Source organism: Dinoponera quadriceps, unplaced genomic scaffold (genome assembly GCF_001313825.1).
Source record: "Dinoponera quadriceps isolate SergipeBrazil2010 unplaced genomic scaffold, ASM131382v1 scaffold2528, whole genome shotgun sequence".
Taxonomy (NCBI): domain Eukaryota; kingdom Metazoa; phylum Arthropoda; class Insecta; order Hymenoptera; family Formicidae; genus Dinoponera; species Dinoponera quadriceps.
In genome coordinates this window covers 85,757-103,013 of record NW_014556547.1, presented here as the reverse complement: position 1 = coordinate 103,013, position 17,257 = coordinate 85,757, and the positions used below count along the sequence as shown (strand labels likewise).

Below are 17,257 nucleotides of genomic sequence, written 5' to 3'. Positions count from 1 at the left end.
GCAAAAAATCTTTATATTCTACTTTAAATAATTAAAGTGGATTAGGCATATTGGGGAAACCACTAGGAAACAAAGAAAGACGAAAAGAAACGCGTCAAGTTGCCTAGTTCAAAGTGATGTGGGAATGATAGCATAATTAGTTAAATTTAAATTAAGATAATTCATTCGTTGTGTGTTACTCGCAATGTGTTTCATAACTTTTCAACAAGCGATACAATTTCAGTCGAACTCTTCTTGCGTGAGTTTTTTTCGCTGGCTGCCGATAATCGCATGGTCTCATTGTCGCGACAATAATAACGCGGCGGACACTATTGTGTTAGTTTAAACGCTCTAGCGTCAGATGCGTAAATACAGAGCGAGCGCATCACACGCTGTCATCATCATGGATCACATCGCGCGCACATAGCGGCCGATTTTACATTGCGGTGGATGGGTATGTATGTACCAGCAGCTCTTGGCGTATCTAATGGTGTCGTTTATCCAAACTCGAATATTGACTGCTCGTGATGGCAGGAGGGAGGGGCGCGCGCGCGCGCGCGTGCAAGAGAGAGAGAGAGAGAACCGAGCATCGCGAGGGAGCGTCTCGAGGATGAAAAATGAAAATTGAAAACCACGAGGAATCATCTTTTACCACTATCGAATTTGATCACGAACGCGAGTTCGTTTATTTTGTACAGAAACAAGAGGAGGTCAATATATCAAACAAGATAAAAAGTTGCAAAGAAAGTTTTTAAGCCCGCGGTGTAACCATTCCCGAAAAATGGAGAAAAAATACATCATTCATGCCGATCTAAGATAGATTGTGATTAAACGTTACACGTTCCGGTATCGTGTAACGCATACGATTTCGCCCGATAATTAATTATTTTTCACCGCGCGGCCGACAACCGGCGTAGTCGACGTACGATCAATTTTCATTTTTCTTTCATGTACGCAATTGGTCCAGCGCGCCGGAACGTGGCATATCGCCCACGTTCGGGCCGCCTGGGAAAAATGATTATATATGATTATATATAATTATATAAAATCATATATAAATTTTGCCCATATATGTGGTTACATATATGGTCATATATGTCTATACGAAAAAAAAGATGTCATGCCATTTAATTAAACGTCGATATCATGTACTGTTAGAAACATAAGTAGCCGGAAGTATTTATTTCGATTCGATCTATATATAATTTGCAAACAACAGTATTTTTCGTTGTGGACATGTATAACTACATATAGTCATATATGCGAAAATTTCATATATGATCTTTTTTTCCTGGGCGATTGTCTGGCGATACGTAATTCGTGCAAAATGAGTGGGTTGTCGAGGGCGATCAAAGAAACTGGTCTGATGAATCGAAGTGGCTTTGAAACTGATTTCGCCCGACCTCGGCTTTCATGACGAAAGCGAGTATTTGAGATTGACACTGGAATCAATTATCATAATATAAGTAAAGTTTATTGGAAAGAGGGTAACATTACGGCAAAATGTCAGCGATTTGGACGCGAGATTCATTTCGTACACATTTCCGATAATAACTGTCTCTTCGATTCAATGTATATGTGAGCCCTTATTTATTTCGTTGCTTTCGACTAAGAAATCTTTCCCTGGAAAAATTCGATTTCATTTCTACTGTATCGAGCAATAATCATCGAAATAATATAATTTTGCCGTGTAAAAACCCGGGAAAAAATGATTATATATGATTATATATAATTATATAAAATCATATATGAATTTTGCCCATATATGTGGTTACATATATGATCATTTAGGTCTATATGAAAACAATAATGTTATATTATTAAATTAAATGTCGATATCATGTGCTGTCAGAATTACAAGTAGCCAGAAACATTTTCTTCGATTATATTTGAATATAATTTGTAAACAACAGTATTTTTTCGTTGTGGACATACATGATTATATATACGAACTGTGTTCATAAAATAACGGGAATTTTTTAATTTCGCGGGTTTGGAGAGTCCGATCGTCAAACTTTTTTTATTATGTTGGTATACATGCTCCTGAAGTATGATAAAATTTTCAGCTGTATTCATTGTTTACTTTGTCTGTGGCAGCCGCTAAGGTTAGACATGTTTTTATGAGCTCGACGATTTTCGTTTGTTAAAAGAAATGGATCAAAGAATTTGTATCAAATTTTGCGTAAAAAATGAAATAAAGTGTAACAAAGTGTGTGAAATGTTAACAAAGGCCTATGGTGAGTCTGCTATGAGTAAAACAAGAGTTTACGAGTGGTATAAGCGTTTCCAAGATGGCCGTGAAGACGTTGAAGATGACGAACGCCCCGGACGCCCCAGCACATCAACAACCGATGAAAACGTGGAAAAAGTGAAAAAAATGGTTATGAACGATCGCCGAATCACAATCAGAGAAGTCGCTGATGATGTTGGCATATCGATTGGCTAATGCCATGAAATTTTTTCGAATGTTTTGGGTATGAAACGCGTGGCAGCAAAATTTGTTCGTGCTTGTTCGTGAATTTTTGGCCAAAAACAATACTGTAACGATGCCCCAGCCTCCATATTCGCCAGACATGACTCCGTGTGATTTTTTCCTATTTCCAAAAATAAAGAGAACCTTAAAGGGCCGTCGTTTTACAAGCATAGATGGCATTAAAAACGCATCGCTGAAAGAGCTAAAGGCTATCCCAAAGATCGAGTTTGAGAAGTGTTTCGAGGATTGGAAGAAGCGCTGGCACAAGTGCATAATATCTAATGGGGACTATTTTGAAGGCGACAACATTAATGTAGACGAATAAATAAATATTTTTTTCAAAAAATGAAAATTCCCGTTATTTTCTGAACACACCTCATATATACCATGCGAGCATTAAGTGTTACGTGATTTTTACATTCAAACGACCGCTGGATACCAAAATCTGCATCTAATCGTATATCATTTCCGCAAAATTTCTTAATAGGTCAAGATTAAACTACCATTGGGGTACCAACATCGATATTAACAACAGTGAGCAAATATTTACGAAACATGCTATTCTGTAAGAACGTAGGACGCAGCGTCTGCGTCGAAAGAAAAATGCAATTTCGAATTGCGAGCGCATTGTGTTGCAGCCAGGCTTTTACGACACATCCAGACTTACGGTTTTCAAAACCACGGGGCCCCATTGTTTGTCGAGAATCCCGCTGACAGGCATTCGTTAAACGCGACGACATTTTTTCTCGACGACGGGCGCGATAATTTGTAACTTGTATGAGGTGAATGCGGCTTAAAGATGGTCAAAGAAGCTGTATGAGTCAGCCGTCCCTGAAAGTGAATCTCTCGCGACGAAGCAGGAACGTGCAGCTCGTAGTGGAACCGATTGAGGTCGGACCGGCCGGAGAAGCAGAAGAAGATAAAGACAAGGAGGAAGGCGACGACGACGAGAAGAGTTCGACCGAAGACAGTGATGAGAACTAACACCGGTTACGCAAGAAAATCACGAGACAGAATCCAGATCTCGTTAACTCGGGACCGGATTATTTGTTTTTCGCGAATCTCCATTTTAACAGTCATCGTGGGTCGAGTTGTGCGTACGTGCGTGCGTGCGTGTATATACGTGCGTGCACGCAGATTCGTCGCACCGCTAGAGTGATTTATGGCGAAGACAGCAAGGATCGTCGCGATGATTAATTATGTAATATGTCTCCTCGCGACCTTTCCATCTCATTAGGTTACGAAGTCGATATCGTTTCGCGGTGTCTTTAGCTCGAAATCGAAGACGACGTAAAGAAGAAGCGAGTATCGTCATCTCGAGATTGAACTTTTATCTAAAGGAGAAATTATATATTACAAAGTTATAAATCATTGCTGTGAAAACCTCGCAAGTTCCATTAATGATAATACTTTACAAAATAGTGATACTCTATAAAAAAAGAAAATCGATCGAAACTAGTCGAATCAATTTAAACCAACACAACTTCAGGATTATGAACGTAGATAATATCTGACGAATTATTGGGCTTAATTCTTTCAGCAGTTTTTTTTTTCCTTTAATTGATTGTTTCTATAAAGCAGGTTCAAAATTTACTCAATGACGCTACCATAAAAATAATCTAACAGACAATATTGGTCGTACTTATTCCTTGATTTAATTTTTGTATGTAGAATTACTCGTCTCATGTGTAAATTAGATCAACATTTTAGTAATTGAAAGAACATCTATATTATACCTACCAGGATTGGATAATAACTAGCCAATCAGTTAAAAATTAAGTCAAAACATTAAAAAGTTAATAATTTTTAACTTAATTTAGTTCATTTTAAATGAATTAATTTTTAATTTTAATTAGTTATTTTAAAATATATTAACTTACTGACTTTTTACATACAAGATAAAATAATTCATTAATATTAAAAGCATTGTGCGGGCTGTTTACAACATAGAATAAGAAAATTAAAAAGTAATACCAGCAGAATTTTTCATCTCTAAACACTAATATTTTTTTCCGTATAGAATTCTGACCATAAAACAGTCGATATTTTTTTTATAGAAGATTACCTTTTTATCATTTTACATAAATGTAAGTAATAAGTTATTTATGCAAAAAAATATATACATGGTTTTGTATAATTAACTTTTAACTTAACAAGCCAATTTAATTTTAATTTAACTTTTAATTTAGTTTTTGTTGAAGTAACTTTTAATTTAACTTACTTAAAAATAGAAATTAATTCTCTCTATCTCTCTCTCTCTATCACCCTACTCTGCATACAAATATGTTTCCAATTCATTAACGCTTTAATATTGACTAAGTTTTGTAGTTCAAATTTCTATGTACGTAATTTCTCAGATGTTAATTTAACCGAATTTTTTTTTAATCAATCCACTCGGCAGTAGTGCAACAAAATTTTCGATATCCTGGAACTAAGTACTTTTCATCTTATAATATTTTGTTTCAGTGTATGCGTTCGCTTCGGAAATGAAAAAATATTTGAGGATGTAGCTTATTTCCTTCTCAGAAGAGATTTCCCTTCTCAGATAATTACAATTTTCCTCACGCGGGAAATTTTCAACTGTTTTAATAATCCACGTTAATAGCAGCGTAACACTTGCATATTTCAACCAGCCGTGTGTTTCGTAATGACTCGTATCTCCGCTACTGGGTTCAGAAATATATAACTTAACTAGATCCTGTCAGACGTGAAGTGGGTCTTCTGGCATCTTTAATGCACACGTGAGGAGGCTATTTAACTTCTCTGTTACTAAAACGGGAGACCCTTACGGTGTACTAAAGCCGATTCTAACTGTTCGGCTGAAATAAATATCCCCCCCAGCACTGCCTTTCCTACGATTACAATAGCAAACGAGATCGGCATACGATTGATTCTCCGACTGCGAACGATTAAATGACTAGCCAGAAGAACTCGCGGAAAACAAAAGAAATGAAAAGAACGTAGCCTTACCTCTAAGTACCCGACGGGTCCATTGAAGGGATAATCGCCGAGGCGGCGCTCTTCGTCCAGGAATTTCCCGGCTTTTCCATTCACCGGCGGGCAAAAGAGACCATAATTGAAGCTCTCCTTCAGTTCCTGCAAGGTATGAAATTTTAATATTAAGGTATAGGCGAATCGTGCGTGAAAGAATCAAAGCGACCCGCCACCCCCACTTTTCCGATCGGCACATGCAAATAGCAACAATAACGAACACTCATTAAGAAACCGGGGCCGGGATCAAACGTGGGACTCGATTGGCTTAAAAGGGTAAATCATTCTCTCTCGAGTAATTGCCATGCATGCGTGCGATTTAAAAGGCATCTAGCAATATGCAATCGTACGGTATTTATATTACGTGTGACACATTCGATGTTGACATATTGCGATATATAGATTAATTAACGTAATTAATCTTCGCTCGCCTCGATGTAATTACTTTATTTGCTATCCATTAATCCGCATCTGTTCCGTCGACATATAGATCGATAGATGATGAAGATATGAATTGGCGTTAATGAGAATATCGCGCAGGAGAATTTATTAGCTGAGTAAAAAAGTTCTAAGCTTTTTTTTTGCAAAATTCAATCTTTATTCAAAAACAACAAACAAATATTAATCAGCGAAACATTCTCCGTTTGCATCAATGATCCTTTGCCGTCTTACGGGTAGCTTGTGAATTCCTTGACGATAAAAGCTCACCGGACTCGAAGCGATAAAGTCATCGTTTGTCAAAGTCATGGCTAAAGTCAATGCATTTTTGTATTTCTTCAAATCTCACGAAATGTGTATCAGTCAAGTGATGCTGCAGCGACCGGAATAGGTAGTAATCGGAAGGCGCCATATCTGGGCTATACGCCGCGTATTGGAGAAGTTTCCAGTCTAACGCAAAGATATGGTCCTGAGTCGCTTTCGCAACATGTAGTCGGGCATTGTCATGAAGCAGGTTCACTTTACGACTTCCTTGGTCAGTAAATGGCCTCTTTTCTTCTAATGTACCGCTCAAATTGGTCAATTATTGTTGGTAGCGGTCTGCCGTGATTATTTCACCCGGTTGTAACAACTCGTAATACAACACGCCTTTTCAATCCCACCAGATGCAGAGGAAAACCTTCTTGGCGTGGATATTGGTCTTTGGCGTCGATGTCAAAGGTTGACCAGAGTCAACCCATGATACTCTACGCTCAGGGTTATCATAAGGAATCCATTTCTCATCACCTGTAATGATTTTGTGTAGAAAATCTCTCTTCCGGAACTTTGAAAACAAAGTGAGTGCAGTGTTACGCCGTCGATTTTTGTTTTCGGTTTATGCGGAACCCATCTGCCTTTCTTCTGAACCTTTCCCATTGTATGTAAACGTACGAAAATGGCTTGCTGCGTGACGCCAAGCTGTTCTGCAAGCTCCTTTTCAGTTTGCGCAGAGTTTATATCCAGTAATGCTTGCAATTCGTCCGTTTCAATATTTTGAGGGCGTCCAGCACACGGTTCATCTTCAAGACTGAAATCTCCTTGATGAAATTTTTGATACCATCTTTTACACGTGGCATGACTTATAGCGTTCTCTCTATATGCAGCACAAATCATTTCAGTGGTTGTAACAGCATTTTCCTTCAGATGAAACGCGAAGTGGAAATCGAATACGCTATTTGTTATTGCCATCGTGAACACTACTGATTTTTGAGGTTATGCGCATCAAACGCCAAACCGCACGGCATTTTAGAAGGTCAAATGTCAACGCTTTAAAACCGCACAAGAGCGGGAAGATAAATAAAATTTAAATTGTTGTTTCGATTGTATAAAATCTAAAGCTCAAAACTTTCTTGCTCACTTAGTACATTGTGCAATTATTATTTTATTTTAGTCTGTCGTGTGTGTGTGTGTGTGTGTGTGTGTGTGTTATTTTGCAAAACTTTTATTTCAAATAATTGAAGTAAATAAATAAAAATAATATATGAATAAGCAAAAATAAAAACCATGCGACAATAAGGAACAGAAAACAACGTTTTTAGCCGCGTAGGAAGATATTCGTGATTAGGATTCATGTAAATGACAATCGTTGATCGTTTAGACTTTTACTAAAATGTTGATTTAGACCGACGGTCATTGCTATTCATAGTCGATGTGAATAATATGATGTGCTATTCTTCGTCTATGAATATCAAACGAAGATCGAGGAAAATTAATTTCCAATTGCGTTAACAATTTTCATGACGGTGCGGATCGCACGCATTCGCAATATTATAATATTTAACGAGTAATGACTCGAGATAGATAAAAAGCGATGATGGGGAACAACACGCGTGCCATGCTGAACCGAGAACCGCATATTATCACCATACAGTTCGTTCACGCCATGTGCAAGATCGGAAAAAACGATGCGAAAAAAGACGGGCACCGACAAGCCGACCAGCCAACCCGACAATCATGGCAACAATAGCCAAGAGTGCAACACGTGCCAAATTAAAGGCTTCGAACGAAAGAAGCGGGAGTTCCCGCACCCTCGTTCCCTGAAAGAGGCGGAGATGACTGCGGGAAAACTATGAAACGCGAAAAAGGTAGCTGACAACGAGAAAACGGAAATATCGTTTAACGGTAAATATTCCAACGTTTTTCTCGCGTCGTAGAGGTCATCGGTTTGAAAATATCAGCTCGAAAATGCGCTCTCGCGATCAGATATATATAATTTAAGGAAAAAAAATTATTTAATGTAGTACTCTACAATATAAAACATACTTAAAGTTTCTGTTTTTTCGCCGCTGCTTTCCTGATTAATGACGGACTGAATAATCAGAAGCGAGAAAACGTCAAAAATTCTTATAGAATACGTTGAAATAAAAGGATATGTCCATAAAATGGTCGATTAAATACATTTATAAAATATTTCGAAATTTTATTTCGACCTTTTATTTTAACAATCAAGAAATAGTCGTAAATTAACCTGACAAAATCATAAGAAGATAAGCTAAAAAAGAAGATTGTATGTCATGTTAATTTTACGGTTATTTATTGATTGTTTAAATAAAAGGTAAGCTTTCGGAATATATTACAAATGTTTTAAATATACCAAAAATATCATTTTATAAATACACCCGGGAAAAATGATCATATATGAAATTTGCCCATATGTATCATATATAATCATATATGTCTACAACGATAAAATACTATTGTTTATGAATAATAAAAAAATTATAGTATAAAAATATAGTAAAAATATACGCAAATACAATCGAGGTAAATGCTTCTGGTTACTTGTGTTTTTGACAGTACATGATATCGACATTTAATTAAATGACATAACATCATTTTCTTTCGTATAAACATATATGATTATATATGTAACCACTAATATGAGCAAAATTTATATATAATTTTATATAATTATATATAATCATATCATATAATAATTTTTTCCCGGGCATCTTTTCAGAGTTAGAATAAATGAAAAGTTTTCGGAATATTTTACAAATGTGCATTTGATTAATTACAAGTGCGTTATTTTACGGAGATATACTTTTATTTTAACGTATTTCATAAGAATTTTGCGCATGTGTTTTTCGCTTCTGACGTTGTTAAATAACGACTGCCGCGGAGAAACGGATGGTAGGGGGAGGGGGAGACCTCAATACATTGCATGCGAGTATATTTCGCCGCGGCCTTACGCGTGTAGCGGGCGTTTTTTCATGAATTTCGCGAGAGTATTCAGTAAAATCGCAATAAATCAATAACTACTTCGTTTTTTTCAACGAAACTTTTTTTATTTTATACTTAAATATATGCTCTACGATTATTAAAAAAAAAACGTACACACAATGCCCATTGTATTTATACGATACCTGCTCTCCAGCACACATCTACTAAATACATACTTTTACGTGACCCGCGCTCTAGTGACAGACTGCCAAAAAACGTAAAAGTACGTTTCCTGCATGCAATGTGTTAAAAAAATGAATTTGCAGCTTATTTATTGAAAATTATATGTTGGAGAAATTTTAAACGGGTATTTGACCGAAATAACTGATGAGAGCGCATTCTAGGATAGATTATGGAGATCCGCTGTATATCCCGACATTTCTAAAAGTTTCGTTTGACCGCATTCAGTATGCTTTGCTCAAAGTTCTTATCTAAGAGTGATATAACGTCCTCGTTTCGCTCTTTGTTCGCTAAGCTAGTTCAATTATACGTCCGTGACACGCTCGTCGGTGGTTTCTTGTGCCATACAAATCTTCATCGAGGTTGGAATATCATTAAAATTGAGATCCGTACCAATATACGAGTAACAAAATACGGATATGGAGAAATAATCTTGGGATTACGAATTCCTAATTATTTCCTTTTTTAAACTGACTCGAGCAAAAATGTGTCTTGTCAATTTGATTCATCGACTAGTAGCTGCATAGTATTTACTAGATAAGTTTTATAGCTAGTCATTAGCTCGTGTCTGGCTAAATATTTTTAATGAATATTTTGTAATCTATAGTTGCTGTTTAGTCATTAATATAAAATATGGTAATAGATGGCACTGACTTTCTAAAATATATAACCTATGTATTATCTTGTCACTAGCATGTTTAAGTTATCCAGCGCATCCAAATTAAAGTTATGTTGCTAAATCAAAATCAGTCTAGTAACTGTCTAGTAGCAACGTACGTAAATCCAAAATGTAAATTGGATGTCAGGACTGTCCACTAGATAATAAATTTGTATATTACATCGCCATTATCTAGTTTTTTCTTATTACTTAGTTAGTCTTCTAAGGTTTCGGTCGATATTTATAATCTTATATTTAAGATCGATATTTATAATCAGATCTTATATTAAGATCGTCTTGAGTACATTTTCAGATGCTTCGTAGCCATTGAAATGAGCAGTACTGTACCTGAAAATGAACTTAAGATGATCTTACATATAAGATCATCTTAAGTTCATCCGACTATGAGTATTTGCCTTAGTTCTAGTGATTATACAAATTATATAGTGATTAACCGTTTTAGCGCCACGCAGCGCGATCACGCTGTTCGCCTACTGTGGTGAAATGTGCCGCGATGTTTGGTCACGATCGTCAATTCGCAACGCGCTCGGTTCCGAATTTCGCAAACTTTTGAGTGTTTAGTATAACGTGTCTGATATGAGTGATGAAATGAAGCGTGAGCGCGCCGAGCGGCATATTTCGACGAAAAAAAAGAGCAGCGCGATCGCGTCGATCGGCATTATTCGCAGATAAATGAACGAAGCGCTATCGCGCCGCATGGCACAATCCGACACGGATTTTTAAAAACCCCTGCACTAAACCCCGGCACTAAAACGGTTAAACAAAAAAGATTATGCGATAACGAGATAGAAAACTATCGGTAAATCCTGACTAGATATTGAATGAGACTATCTACTCACTAGATAGTAAATTTGTATATTACATCGCTACTGTCTAATTTTCTTTTCTATTTGGTTAGTTAGTTTTCTAAAGCTTAAGAAAAATTCACACCTTGACAGAAAAGCAGAAAAGCAGCCAGTCAACTCGCGCTAGTAGTAAGCAGTAGATAAAGCAGAAACTGTCGATTACTAGTGTGAGTTCTGATTAACTACTGCTTTTTTATTTTCTGCTTTTCTGTCAAGGTGTGAATTCTCTCTAAGAGAGACGACTCAAGAGCTAGAAATCCCAGGTTCAAGTCCCAAGTATGATTAATATCGCTCTTTGTATGGTCAGCGACGAAAAGATTGTAATACTTTTTGCTTTATAAGTTTTAAAACGCATCCCGTGTCTAGGAAAATTTATTTTTCAGTAATTTTTAGGAGATTTGTTTTCCTATCGGATACAAGATTGGATACAAGACGCGCTGCAAAACTCACATAAAAACAAACGTTGCGACCTTTTAGTCGCCATCCATATCAGGTGCCTAAGATAAATACGTTTTCAGTCTAATTCTTGGTCACAGTGTTTTCATCATCCACTCAATTCCTAAATGACTATTACGCGTAAGACCCAAATCGAATCTTGCATTCGAGTAACAGCGCGCGCGCGAGTTCTTTCGCTTTGTCGCGGTGGGAGCGAGTGCACATACGCATGTACGCAAGCACGTACGCACGCGCGCGTGCCGCGACCTGCGCGGGATGCACATGAGAGGAGAGGGCGCGTTAAACGGCGGGACTCTTTTATACGGCCCTGTATGGGAGAATAATGGCCGAACCGTGTCTCAATCGTGCTTTATGGGATGTAATTGCGGTCTGGTAAGGGGGGGCCCCCGCTAATGTTAAGCTCGGCCAGGCAGCGCCCGCGTTGGCCCGTTCGCTCGCTCACTCGCTCACACACGAGCGGCGGCACAAGGCAGATAGGAGCGAGCGTTACGGTTTTAACCTTCGCAACGAAGCACGAAACGAGTTTTCGTCCTTTTAACGCGCGCCTTCTCCCTCACCGTCGCGTCATGTATCGCGTTCGCTGTTCACGGAGATGACGCGCGCCATCGACTGCCGTCATCGTCGTTGTCCACCTTATGCGTTTCCCTTCGGCTTCGATCAAAGGATGATATCGAAGAACGATAAGCCGAGCGAAGTTAGCATCCTTATTTTTCGCGCGTTTTCAATAGGCAAACTTTCGATCTTGGGGATTTCGATCGAACGAAAACGGATAAGACTGGATTATGAGCCGAGAGTTGAACGTACATTTGTTTCAATAAATGTTACCGAAAAGAATAATGCTTTTTTTTTTTAGTAAAGACGAATGCTGGCCATTCAGGATTTGTCCAGTTGTCCCATTTCTTATGAGAGTTCCTTAAGAGTTTTATCCGCAATCCTACTAACGGTAGAGGACAGTAAGGTGGAATTACTCTAAGTGGATAAAACCTATCGGATTTTACTCCACTTTCCGCGAAAGGCGATTGGCATATAACAGCTAATTTCAAGTCCGTGCGATATAACGACGATGCAAATTTACGATCAGACGGTATAAAAAGGCATTAGATGGGGAAGGGGTAGGCAAGGCAAAGGGTAAAGGGAAGGAGTGAACAGAGAATGTAGAAGCGCAAAGGCGAATGAAATTAGTCAAGTGACGGACATAGCACATCGAGTGTTAAAGAGGAAATACGACTGATAAAATTTTGATCTACGCACTGGAGATCACGGGGAAAGGAAAAAAAGGGGAAAAAGAGAGATGAAGGGAGTGAGAAAGAGAGATAGGGGCAGGGGGACAGAGATGGAGCTGCACGTGGCAGAACACGAAATCAAATTGTCGATGCATCGAGGAAAGCAGTCATCAACAGTTTAACGACGGCTGTTTGAGTATTTGGTTGGTTGGCGTCTGTGTGACTACCACGAAAAGGATTTGAGTAAACCATTGATGAGCGTTCGTAAATTTCGGCTGTGATCACGCATGGCCGAAAGACCGTGAATCAGGATCGACATAACCGCTCGGATATCCCTAAATTGGCTAAATAATTATTATTGTAAGTTATCTTTAATGTATCGATGGAATTAATTGACGCATTGTACGAGACACATCAGGACATTATTATATAATATTATTGTAATATCGAATATGCATTTGGCGATATTATGATAATTAACGTGATGCATAATTAATGTCATGAGTGTGATCTCATTCATAGGTTCATAGAACAAAGAAAATTTCATACGTGTGACATGACAAGTGAGATCGGACGCGTCGGATGAACGGACGATGCGCAATAAAGCCGCCATTTACCTGAAAACGACGTTAAAGCACGACAATACGAAGGCATTCTGCGGAGCGCAAATATTGATTTGGAAATTGATTTAAGCACCTTACTCGCGTCCGTCAAGTTGACTCACAATAATCGTCAGCCGCATTGAGATCTCGCGATATTGAACACGGGACACATAACTGAGGCTTTAACCCATTAGTTGCCACGATCCCCATTTGGGGATCAAAACAAAACATAATTTGAATATAATTATACTGTTACACAACTTTTTGTGAATGTATATAACTTATTTGGCCGAAAATTAAAAAAAAATTTGGCAATTAATGGGTTAACCGTTTTAACGCCACGCAGCGCGATCGCGCTGTTCGCGTACTGTGGTGAAATGTGCCGCGATGTTTGGTCACGATCGTCAATTCGCAACGCGCTCGGTTCCGAATTTCGCAAACTTTTGAGTGTTTAGTATAACGTTTCTGATATGAGTGATGAAATGAAGCGCGAGCGCGCCGAGCGGCATATTTCGACGAAAAAAAAGAGCAGCGCGATCGCGTCGATCGGCATTACTCGCAGATAAATGAACGAAGCGCTATCGCGCTGCATGGCACAATCCGACACGGATTTTTACAAACCCCTGGCACTAAAACGGTTAAACAAAGATTGATGATCGATATCGACAAAATAAATGATTTGCCCCCCTTGAAAATATGACGAGCGATTTCTTAACAACTACTGATACAGCGTTAACCGCCCCTTAATTGAATATTCTAAAAATGGATCGATCACTTACGTGTAAATATATAACTCAAAAATATATTAACGTATACATGCTTCTATGACTCTTTATATAGTCTCAGAGCTACGGAAACAATCTTCGTGAGGACGTATAACGAATTGAGGTGAACAGAAAAAGTGCCTTACCATTTTGCAAACAACACGCAAAATTTCGAGTTATTAATAATTAAAAATGGTCATGTAAGAGATTTCTTTAATTAATAACTCAAAAATTTGCGTGTTGTTTGCAAAATAGTAAAGGACTTTTTTGTTCAAAGTGCCTTAATTTATAAATATATAACAGTTGTTGTGATACTTTATATTTTATAAGTTTTGGAACGCAACGTCGCCAGCGACAGACATAAGTATATTGAACCTTGAGCCTCAAACTTTGAACTTGTTGCTAGGTATAACAGCTCTCATATGTTTGTCGATAAAGCTGAACAACAAAATTCGGTAAATATATAGAAAACTGGCGCCACTTCCGATAGGCTTGACCTTGACATATGTTACCAAGGACATGGCCCTGAGTAACAATCAAAAGGTTTTATGCGTCGCTGATTGTTCATTAAAAAAATTATTAATAAAAGAAGTTTGAAACACGTACATGAATTTATTATAGGAGATCCACCTCCAGTGACTGAGTAACCTTCGCAGGTTTTACCCCTCGCTCACTGTTCATTAAAAAGATATTAACAAAAAACGGAAGTATGTTACACGCATCTGTCCACATCGACCGGTGCTTAAAGTTTTTTCACTGGACTCCTAATTAGAAATTTTGTTTATAAATGGGCGGGCATCGATAGTCTGTAGTAGGCAATTGACTAATTTAATATAATATTTTCTAATTAATGTTCAGCGGAAAGACTTGAAGCACCGGTCAATGTGGATAGATGTGTGTAGCATATTTCCGTTTTTTTGTTAATATCTTTTTAACAGTGAGCGACGAGTAAAACCTTCGGAAGGTTACTCAGGATCACATCTTTGATAACATATGTTACGGTCAAGCTCATCAGCGGTGGCACCGGTTTTCTATATGTTTATCAAAAATTCTTTACCATTTTGCAAATAATGCGCAAATTTTTGAGTTATTAAATAAAGAAGTCTCTATAACATGACCATTTTCAATTATTAATACGGTTTGTCACACAAGAGTGTGTCGGCGATATCTCTATAAATATAAATTTATTTGTAAATTTATTTCGATAAAGTGAAAGTATACAGAAAAGCACTAATACGCTCTTACTTTAACAGTAAAGTCCAATCTGTTCCGTTAGCAATTATAGCTTCGCATCTTCTTGATATACTTTTTATCAATTTCTCGGCGTATGACACAGGTAGCGATCTCCATATTTGACAAATATGTTTCATTAAAGGTTTTTAATTTTAATGTACGTTTTCCCTTAAGTTTGTGCTTCATTATGAACCACACATTTTCTATCGGATTTGCATCAGGGGACTGGGAAGGCCAATTCAATACGATGATGCCATTTTTCGCTTCCCATTTGGTACAGATTCGACTTCAATGTTACGGGTCATTATCTTCTTGCAGAATCCATTCGTCCTCAGTTTCACTAAACCAACGTTTAACTGATGTGAGAAGTTCCCTTTGATACCATTTTAACATTTTTTGTGCATTCAAATTGTCTGTGAAGACGCACAAACTCCCAAAATCCCGTACGTTAAAACAACTCCAAACATGCACTTTTGTCGGGTGTTTTACACTCTTTTTTATTACTAGTTGTCCACGGCTAGACCAAGCATGGCTAATAGGACACCAGGTCCAAAAGGAAGATTCATCACTGAACACTATGTTGCTCCGGTCACGATTGATATTTTGACGAGTCCACGCCAGACAATTTTCGATATGCTTTTTTGAAAGTAATAGTTTTGATATTGTACTACATCATTTGGCATTATGCTTTTTCAAACGATGTTTCAATGTCACTACATTAATGTTTGCACCCTTTTTTGCCAAAAGTGCTTGTCCGCTTCGTAATGAAAGATACGGATTTTTCTCAAAAAGTCGAAGAATCACTTTATCTTCTCTATTAGTAGTCTCTCGCTTTGAGCCGCGATCTGGAAAGCCATCGACACTTTTTGTTTCTTTATATCGTTTTACCCACTTCCTCACGATGACGACTTCAGGTATTTAGCAGCACTCTCCACTATGACGACTTATGCAGGTATTTAGCAGCACTTGCAAAACTCATTTTTGGCCCTTTTGGGTGACTACACAGGAAAACCGCCTCAAATCGTTTTGTGTACGTACTCATCTCTGAAGCTCTGTTCTCTTTAATGACGCAAACGTATCTGAAAGAAACTGAGCTAACGTGTATTCGAGAGGACTGTATACATTTAGATTATCGTGGTTTCGCTTTCATTAAATATCAAGTTTCAAAAATATCGCCGACATGCTCTTGTATGATAGACTGTAACTCGAAATTTTGCTTGTTTGCAAAATAGTAGGTGATTTTTTTCTTCACCTCAATCCGCTCTATGTCCTCACGAAGTTTGTTTCCGTGGCTCTGAGACAGTACAGAGTATCCCAAACTTTTCTTCCGTGGTATCCGGTTCCCGTGGTATGCAGGTAAAACAGCTGGAACTGAACAAAAAAGTCATGTACTATTTTTTGTAAAATTCGCAATAGTTAATAAGGAATTAATTATTTTGTCTAGGCTAATGAGCGCGCGAGAAACAATAGATCGGATTTAGCATAAAGAAAAATAGTTTATATTTGATGATCTGGCGACAATGAGCATCAACTGATATCTAAAGATGAAGTAACGCAGCGAATAGCAGGCCGCATGATACAGAACTGAGCGTCGGAAAAATATACGTTCCTCGCTATCAGTTGTTATCTATTGTTGCTAGAAGATCTTTAGAAATAAGCTATTCTTCTTTATATAGAGCCTGATTTACCGTTTCCTGTGTTCATTAGTTTATACAGATTAATTAATTTCTCATTAATCATTGCGAATTGTGCAAAATAGTATATGACTGTTCTGCTCAGTTTGTCCTGTTCTACTTGTATACTATAGGAACCGAGAAAGTTTGAAACATTCTGTTCTATTTTGCAGATAATTCTACAAATAACTGCTTGTTTCTATTTGAAAATAAAATTGTGAAAATTGTGTCTATTGGAAATTAAATTGTGTGTGCGTAATAATAACTTCCTACGATTTATATAAATCGATACAATTATTTCGTAATTTTATCGGAACAAGTGTCTCAATTACAAACTTTTATATATAATTATATATAATTATATATAATTAAATTATATATAATTATATATAACAAGACCTATTGATATTATCAATTATACGTGATTTTTAAGATGTTTATAATTCTATAATAATTTGAA

The 17,257-nt window shown here is 37.4% G+C and overlaps 1 protein-coding gene across 2 annotated transcripts in view; it reads right to left on the bottom strand.

Annotated features, from left to right (window-relative positions):
• LOC106747839 (SH3 and multiple ankyrin repeat domains protein 1) overlaps positions 1-17,257 on the bottom strand; it is a 124,899-nt gene that overhangs the window by 23,578 nt on the left and 84,064 nt on the right. For both annotated transcript variants that reach the window (XM_014625766.1, XM_014625767.1), the window contains one exon: positions 5,423-5,548. In XM_014625766.1, coding sequence (XP_014481252.1) covers positions 5,423-5,548 — 126 coding nt within the window. The remainder of the gene's footprint in view (positions 1-5,422; positions 5,549-17,257) is intronic.